The sequence below is a fragment of the Haliaeetus albicilla genome, chromosome 1 (assembly GCF_947461875.1).
Source record: "Haliaeetus albicilla chromosome 1, bHalAlb1.1, whole genome shotgun sequence".
In the NCBI taxonomy this organism is placed as follows: domain Eukaryota; kingdom Metazoa; phylum Chordata; class Aves; order Accipitriformes; family Accipitridae; genus Haliaeetus; species Haliaeetus albicilla.
In genome coordinates this window covers 34,223,201-34,232,450 of record NC_091483.1, presented here as the reverse complement: position 1 = coordinate 34,232,450, position 9,250 = coordinate 34,223,201, and the positions used below count along the sequence as shown (strand labels likewise).

Here is a 9,250-nt window from a genome sequence, read left to right as displayed (position 1 = left end):
AGAAAAAAAAAGATATTAAGACTCATTTACACTGTGTAAAACTGTAAGATTTACAGAGTAAGTTTTAAGAGTAAGATCTACAGAGTAAGTCAGGTGTGTGTTACTAGAGACAGAAATAAATTATCATTGTGATTCATGAAAAGTCTTTAATGGAATAAAAACAACCCCTATTTAACTCTAGTACTCTGCAGGAGCACAATATCCGAATCCTCAGTGCTTTGCAGGATTGAAAACTAAATTTTCTGCAAACTGCAGGAGTTCCCCAGCCTCCCATCATGAGCTCTAGTGGACAGAATAAAAAGCTAGTGGGAAACATATTTCCCAGGCTGAAAAATATTATTAAGGTGAGAAATGTGACCAACGTACATTTGAGACATTATTGTATATCACACTTCTGGAGAAACAGTCACTAAGCTACCTTTTATTAGCAGTTTCTACAACTTTTCTAACATTAGAAATACAGCAAAGATTGTCTCAAGCTTTCAGTACTTTTGTCAAGTAAATGTTTCAAGTTAACAATATAATGGTTTATAATATAGAGAGCATTAGGTAAAACAAAATACACACAGGCTAAATAAATGCTACTTGGTTTATGAAAGGCAGCAAGAAAAGCACCAAAATACTGCAAAAAACCCCTAGATTTGGCTAAGAACCTAAAAGGAAAATAACCAGTGTAACACACTAGACATGTAGGCTCGTGGACCCAGATGCACAGGATAGCCTGCACCTGCGGGAAAACATTACTGTGCATCTCTGGAGAGAGAAGAAAGATCCATATCACTTTAAAGACTCATTTACAGGAGAGGTGCTCAGTGCTGCGGGAGGCTGGGAGCAGGGGCTGCCCACGCCGGCTGTGGAGCCAGAACGGCTCGCTGCTTTTGAAAGACCTGGCTGGAGTGCCACAGCACGAGTGAGGGCATTGTCCCGTCAGATGCGGGTACATCTACTGACATGCTCTCTCGTGCCTCGTCTGCCCTGTGTGCATTGCATGCTTATACCTTAAGCATGACTGATGCAGGGGAGAAAAAGCCTGCAGAATATATCCCTCTCTCACCTCCCCTTCTAGCCATCAAAATCCCATTCTTCCAAAAGATAATCCTTCAGCCTTGATCCTCACTCTTTGCCTGGTTCTCCATTTCAATGGGAGGGGAAGGCCTGGCTCTCTGGGGCTCACACGAGAACGGTGCCCCACAGTATCAACAGAAGTGAGACTGCTCAGTGATCAATGTCTGTAGCCTTTTCATGGACTTGCCTCAGCATGGGTAACTTACACACCAGGAAAGTTGTCTTGTGTTAGGTCTTTACAGCTGTGGAACCTTAGTTTCACTCCACCCAGCTTCCCCAGCCCACCCCTTTGTATAAGATCTCGTGATGCACACAAATAACTTCCCACAATAATTCTGACAATCTCTCTGCTTCTTGCTTTATCAGAAGGTGCTGCTCTCCCCACAGCAAGGTGGCAATTTAAATTTGTGCTTTTGCTAAGTGCCTAGCTTTTCATCTGACAGTAGTCAGGATGGGGGCATAATGTGGAAATATACCAGCTGTGGCAATAACAACGGCGTGATGGAGCGCGTGGCTACTCAGAAAACAAAGGGGAATAATTTTCCACTGTTGCTGCATCACAACCCCAATAACACAACTGAACAGCAGGACTCAAGACTTGGGGGGAGGGATTCTCTCTACCACCCCAGACATCTATGCACCCCTGCAAACCACGTCAGTCTAACACAGAAGAGGGAGCAGGTCGGACGCAGCAATTAGGACGCCTAAAATTCTGCAGCATGGACTGGAATATGTTGTGCTGCCTCCCTTTCAGTTTTTTATTTGAGGATGTATCCGAGCAAATGGATTTCCGGGTCTGACTGTTCTGGGCCCGGATCAGTTTCTCGTGTTCCCGTATTTGTCTCTGTAAGTGGTTCTGGATGGCAATTCCCAGGGATTCTGGATCGAGGGAAGCACCGTAAACCTCCCATGTCATGCCCTGCTCGTCCCAAACAACATCCCTGACGTGTTTGGACTGCTTCACCTGCACTTTCGCCTCCATGGCTGGGGTGGGCTGCGTTTTGTTTTCCCCCAGGTTCGGCAAGGCCTGAGCTGAAGCGGGAAGAGCTGCTGTGTGAAGCTCACGTCTGGACTCCTTGGCCTGGAGGCCTTGCTGCCAGGGAGCTGCTGGTACCTCCAAGGGGGGGTCAAGACGTGTAGAACTGGCACTCAACTCGGGTGTCAGTCCTGCCTGCAGGCTCTGGCCACCAGCTGCCTGAGCCTGGCCAGCGTCTCCCTGGCCACTGCTCTCCTTTTCATCCTTCGAGCGGGCCTGTATGCGGACAGCGGCATGTTGGCTGCTAACATTCATCCCTCCTTTAGGATCAAGCACCACTGAGTTTTCTTCCTTTGGTTTTACCACAGACTGATTAGGAATCACCTCCCCTTGACTCGCACCCTTACTTTGCACAGGCTTTTGCTCAGAGCTGCCCGGGACCTCCTTCTGCTTGACTTCGCTGACTGTGCTACAGAGTAAGGGTAACTGGCTGCTTCCTGCATCATGGACAACATCTTGCACATTGCTCTTGGTTCCTGGGACAGCGGTGGCAGAAGTGGTGCTTGGTTCGCCAGTGCCAGACCCAGACCGTGCTGGAGTTTGATTACCCGAGTCAACTGCAAGTTGCTCAACAGGGATGGGCTTTGGTGGGACTGGAGCATCCATCGGCAGCTGAGCAGCATCCTTGTCATCACGGGCTGCACCGATCATTTCAGCATTACCCACAGATGTCCCTTGGGAGGTAATGGCTGCAAGGGAGGAGGGGAGAACAGGTTTTGCATTATCTGCTGCTGCTGGAGACACCACGTCAGATGGGACCCCAGGCAGTTTGACAGACTGGGTTTGGGCTGAAGCAGTCGCAGCCATAACAACAGTTGATTTTGCCGTGACACCGGGAGAACATGGGGACATTTGTTGTGAGGATAAACTGTCAGTAAGTGCAGGCTGGCTCAGCCGCATACCTCCCTGGTAAATTATGTGCAGTTCTTCCTTCTCCTCTGGAGGAGGATTTCCTTTTAAGAAGGCAGCAAGGATGCTGGGACTGGTGGAGGCTGATTTGCTCTCCACGGTAGCCACTGCCTGAACCTCAGCATCTCGCCATGTCCTGCTTACTGCTTCCTGAGTTAAAGAGCTGCTCTCCGGCTGAACCGTCATTGTACCCGTTTCTCTGAATTTGGAGACCTGGGTGGGGCCTGGACTCCCCGGCTCGGCGTCCGTGTTGCGTATGGGATGCAGACTCTCGTGACTAGACTGGGCCGGTGCCTCGCTGCTCTGCACCGCTTCAGTTTTGCCTGTGGGATGCAACTGCGCGGTGTCTGCAGCCCCACTTTTCACCTCCAAACTGGTCTGTGGGTCTCTCCCCAGGTCAGCTTCAGTGTGCCTCGCTGGCGAGGCTGACTGACATGCAGCAGAACCATTTTTTTCTGCTCCCCTGTCTTTTTCCCCTCTTTGCAGAAGGTTTGCCTGAGAAGTACGACAGGACTCATTACCCCTGATAGGGTCACCTGGGGAAGAATAATTTAACACCTCAAGTGCCGGCTGATCATCACTCCCCTGAGGTTTCAAGGCAGAGTCATCCATTTGTGTCAGGGAGCTCCTTTTCACCTGGTTGCCTTGCACAAACTGCCGGGAGCTCTGGGGGGCTGGCATCATCTCTGGCCCCCCTCCCACCAAAGGGGCTCCGGCTGCAGCAGGGGCTGGCGCTGCCGGTCCCTGGCTGCCCGCTGGCCGGGAGCAACCAGCAGGCTCTATGGCTGCAGGATGCCCCTCTGCAGCTTTGCTGGTGAGCCCGGGAGGAAAGCCTTCCTGCTGGCTAGCATCGTCCTTGCGGCATTGCTCACAGCTCTGTGTGCTGGCAGCCGGCGTGCGTTTCAGGTCGAACAAGCGAACTCCAGCAGAGCCGGACGGTGTGCACAGGAAGCCATTGCTGGCCCTTTCGCCGCTGGGTAGTTGGGGCTGGCGGTTAGCAGACTGCAGGTCTCCCAGGTTGTCCTCCTCTGCAGAAGCTGCGACCAGGGAAAGCTTGGCAGATCTCAGAGGATCTGGTACAGTCCCCATGGACCGTCTCTGAGATGCAGCTTGCCCTCAGCTTCTCCTCGGAGTTTTCTTGCCACGCAGTGGGTACAACAGGGCAGGCCGTTGGCGACAGGCTTCCTTTAAAGCTAATCTGTTAATGAAAGAAACACAGTGTTAGTAGCAGTCAGATTTAAGAAGAAAAAAGTACCTAGAACAGATTGATTTTACAGCTTGGAGAGAAATACTTGCGGGCAAGGGGGAAAGTGAAGCACCTGATTCTGCCTAAAAGTCACATAAGAGACATGGATTTCAAGGATCTCCCAATTCCAAGGTCTGGATGGAGAAGACAATACTAGGGACAAAGCAACAACAGTTGCCCTGTTGTTGATACATTAATGAAAACATAATGATATGCCAAGAGGGAGGAAAAAAAAAAAAAGAAATATGAAGTGAAAGCAGGGATGAATGGGAAGGGGCGCAAACTTTGTGTGGAAGTTTGAGGTCACAAAATAAACTCACTGTATAAAATCCTCTAGCAAGCCACCTGTGGAAGGAAAGGTGCTGCCTTGCTTGTTGTGCCTATGTGAAGAGCAGATCCGATACCCACCCTGTGATCTGAGTGGATCCCACACCTTCGCTGAGCACCAGTTTCCCCTCTTTCTCACGGAGAGCCCTTCTCTAATTCCACTACCAAAAAGGACGTGCTCACAGGGGGCAACAGGTCAGTTCAGACTAATGTGGATGAACCCAAACCTCACTGGTAAAAGGAATACGGAGGTACGATGACCTGCTGGGTGGTGCAGATAAACACCAAGAGAAGCTACTGCACCGTACAGCACTGAGGCTGTGCACATACTTACTGTTTTCACATTTAGATCCTTTGAAATAATTACAAGCAATCCAGCTTGATTAATAACTGGAGGCACAGAGGATCTAGAAATCAATTTATGAGCAGGTGGTATAAAACTGGAAGGGGAATGTTGCAGCACTGCAGAACAGGAGGGGCCCATGCCCAGTGAAACACTGGGGAAGGATTTTAAACAGGTGGAGCAGAGTTATCCAGGCTGAAATCTGGCCAGGACTGCAGAGAAACCATTGCTTCAAACAGGAGGTGATCTCCAAATGTGTTTGTTGGCTGGACTTTCAGAAGGACTTTGCACTGCCCAACTTGCACCCTGCTAGAGGTCAAGGGCTGGATCCCTGTCAGTGTCAGCAGAGTGGTGGTGGCCAGTGATAAAATCCCATCCCAGCCTTCTTTTAAATTGCAGGCTACCTATGCCTGTTTAAAAGATCTTCCCCAGCTTATGCTGCCAGCAAAGCATGGGTATGGGACTTGGGAGACACCCTGAACATTTAGTTTTATGTTAACCAGAGAGCTGATGCTGGGAAAATTACCGTACCTCTGTGTGCCCATGTCTCTGCAGGTACACAGTGGGGTCTCCTTTACTACATCACTTGGGAGACGCTGCTGGAAGGAGCTGTGCAGCTTTTCCAGGCCCTCCCTACCCACTAGCAAAGTCCACAGAAGCCCCTTCCAGAAAACATCCCTACTCTCCTTCTCTCTCTCAGCCTGAAGGGCAGCAGTATAGCTTCCTTAGTTTCTGTAAAATTAATCCTAAATTTCAGCACCTTAGGTACTTAGAGCAACAAGAGGCAAGTGCTCAATGAAAGGAAAATTAAAACAAATACAGCCAGTCTATTCTTCTAAGAAAAGGAAAATGCTGCGACTTATTACTTATTTATTAAGCTTTATGTCTTCCAGATAATAATAATTTATTATTTTTATACTATCTCTTTGGGCTCTGTCCAACCACACATATACAGTCTGCTGGATTAAGCCAGCCCTGGGAAACTGTAATCCTGCCCCTCAAGGATCCCAAGTTTCTTAGCTGCAATCTGTGATAGCAACCCTGCATCATTCCAAAATGGCTTTCTAGCAAAGCTAACGATTGCTAAGCTTTTTGAGAAGTACTGAGTTTATGTAAATCAGACTGAAAACTGGTGGAAGTTTGTGTCTGCCTACAAGATGTCTTCACTTCATTTACTGCTCACTTTAAAGCCAGCCAATGTAGTCCTGAAGGAAAGGAGGGCCGTTCCATGTTCACGCTGTTGTATTATGAATGTCTAATGACCGCGAGGAGAGAGGCAGATGGCTTTGGGCATCTGTCTAAACTCTGTTACTCTCGTATTTCCTTTTTCAAATATCGATGCAAACCAAACCAGTATATACAACTGGGCAGGTCACATTTCTTTTTTTTTTTTAGATCCAGAGTTTATTTAAGAACAACCAAACAAATAATGGAACAAAACCAACCTCCATTTTTAGGATGAGACATACTACTCGGCAAACAGTTTCAGAAGAAATAAAGACAGCAGAGCAAATCTGTTTGGCTCTTTGCTATACAAAACCTGGGAAAGGCAATCTGCATGCCGGAGCACTGTCTTTAACTCATACTCACTCAACAGAAGAACGATTCCTAATTTTTCAACTAATTGTTCTGATCTAAACACCCACATGAATTCTTCCCATCTGTTTAGTGGCTCTTCACCAGCATCACTAGAAACACACATTTAAACGACTGCCACATGTGCTAATTAAAAGTGATTCTGCTACCAAGCTCTCAATGTATAATGTTGACAGAGGAAATTCTGCCCCAAAAACCCCATGTGGACCTATTCTCTGATGTGGAACAACACAGCATAACCCAGACATTTCTCTTGACCCTTGAACATGGGTTGGGGGGATGGGTCATTCTACTGCCTGGGATAACTGTGAAAAGAAGTTAGTTTATGAGAATAAGGTTTTTACAAAGACTGCGTCATCAAACTCATGGGAGCTATTTTCTTGTTAGACTCTTCCCTAAGCTATCCTAATGACAGGATCCAAAGGCACTGTAGTAGTCTAAATAAACGCGGTAATTTTTGACAATGCTCTTTCTTAAGAATTAATAAAAATCAGAAGGAAACATAAGTCTTACGCAACAGAAAAGCAAGCAAAGGCAACTAATTACAGAATTGGAAAGGCATCTTATTATTGCAGTCTTATTTATGATTATTGTCTCATTTTTATTATTGGATTCCTGTTATATAGGAGTGAAGAACAACGCTGGGACCTGTGGGCAACACTATTCAACTGCCAAGGCAGCGAGGATTCAAACCAACAAGCAACGCCAACTGCAAGCAAACACCTAGAAGAAACAGACATACAAAACTCAGTAGTAGGCCAAAAAACATGTGAAAACAAATCGAGATCACTGATGAATTTTTCAAGTGTTGTATGCCTGACCTGGAGCAAGCATCCAAAATTTTCTTTTATCAGGAGGTGAAATTAGTATCTCCACAAAGGTCAAAATCAATTTTTAGTAATAAGAACAGCTTTTCTACGCCAGCACAGTTCTCCTTCACCTTATTCTTTCAGACTAAATTAGCCTGCCTGACTGTGTCAATCTCATCTCAACACAGAATTTTTCTAGACCTTTGCAACAAGAAGGTTCTAACTGTGACAAAGTCTATGTTTGGCTTCTATGGTCTGGGAGGGTCCCTGCATGGCCAGTAGACCTTCATGGACTCTTGTCACTGAGTAGGTCTTCTTTAAGTGCTTTAACACCCCCCCCCCCCCCAAACAAACAAACCTCACAGGAAACTCAATGCTGACAATGTAAAGAAACTCCTACTTATTTAAGTAACACCCATCCCCCAATAAGACAACACTACAAATTTCCCACTTGCTGCTTATGAGAATGTCAACAAAACCAGAAGGTCTGCACATTTAATAAAACAAAAAAAGAAATTTCCAGGAAATTCCAGCATAAGATTCTGCCTCCCATTCCCTCTTGAAAAATCTGAAAATCTGCAAAAGCACAAATAAGACTGCCAGCATCTCCACCTAACCTCAATTTTAAAAAGAATTTAAAAACCAAAAAATGAAAACCAATTAAAAAGCAGCTCCCAAACTAATCAAGCACACCCTCCCCAATTCTGGATTCTCATCAGCTTTCCATTCCTTGAGCCTTCTCTTCACCCTTGTCTCTACAAATGGAAGAACTGAATATTTGCTCTTAAAAGTTCTAATCTCATCATATGATTTCTCAGATCATCACAAAAATCATCATACAACCGCATGGGTTAAGGACACAGATAAATATCTGCTGAAGCAGGAATTCAGCCTCCCTTCTCATTTCTTGTCCTGAGGAAAAGACAATGGCACACTCTAACTCATATTAGACCACTGAATATACAGAAAACAAAACACATTTCTTTAAATTTTAAACATACACATGCACTTGCATCCTTCTAATTCTGCACCAGTGGTTTTTTTTTTCCAGCTCCTTAAGTTGCTGTTCTCTGTAAATGCTGTGACTTCCTCTTCTTAGCATCAAAAGGTGTTTGTTATTCTGTTTGTTTGTGAAAATTTTACTTCATGGGTTATTTTCTCCTAGTTATCTGTGGGACCAAACACTGGCACAACAAATGACAGACAGCACAAACCAAGGACATTCATTAAAATACAAAAGAGGTTGCCCGAAGCGGTAAGAGAGAAGATACACAGCTCCCATCTTTCAGCGTGCTTTGGGATGCTGACAGGAGACAGACTCTTATGCTACAATCACGGGGAAGCAAGAAGTGACAGGGGATGCAACCAGATACCCTGCATACACGCAGTTCCCATAAAAGATGGGGTTGGCATTGCAAGGACAAGGTGCACGAAGTCCCAATTCCCCTTCTACACCTGGGGACCGCATGCGTTTTTGCAGGCTGCACCTGCAGACACCGCAGGAACCCAGGCCAGAGACAGACGGGGAGGTGGATGGCAGAAGCAACAAGTTCAACGCCATGGGGCTGCAGCACCCTCTGTGCAGATGTTATGCAAAGCGAGGGAATGCATGCGGTGGTTTGCTTTTTACTGGCCTCTGCTGATTCAGTTAGCAGAACTGCTGTAACACTTCAGCAGATACTGCAAAATACCTCTTTAGTCCCTCACTGTCCATTGAACCGATATGACTTTACTCAGACCAGATGGACAACAGCCTATTGCTAGACTCCTTTCAGTGCAATAAGGTGTTTTCTGCCCTTTTTCGCTATTCACCTTTTCCTGTTGCTTCTTGATGCTTTTCTGCTGCCTTAAACTACAACTTACCTCGACTCTGCTCATCAGCTGAGCCCATCATCATGGTATCTGAGCACTTTTGTTGC

At 46.4% G+C, this 9,250-nt stretch overlaps 1 protein-coding gene across 2 annotated transcripts in view; it reads right to left on the bottom strand.

Annotated features, from left to right (window-relative positions):
- Positions 1-392: 392 nt before the first annotated feature.
- GPRIN3 (GPRIN family member 3) overlaps positions 393-9,250 on the bottom strand; it is a 30,924-nt gene continuing 22,066 nt past the window's right edge. The window contains exon 2 of one of the 2 annotated variants that reach the window (XM_069784670.1): positions 393-4,191. In XM_069784670.1, coding sequence (XP_069640771.1) covers positions 1,721-4,099 — 2,379 coding nt within the window. In that variant the 5' untranslated portion in view covers positions 4,100-4,191 and the 3' untranslated portion in view covers positions 393-1,720. Of the gene's footprint in view, positions 4,209-9,250 lie in introns of both variants that reach the window. The other variant, XM_069784663.1, reaches the window with a different exon arrangement.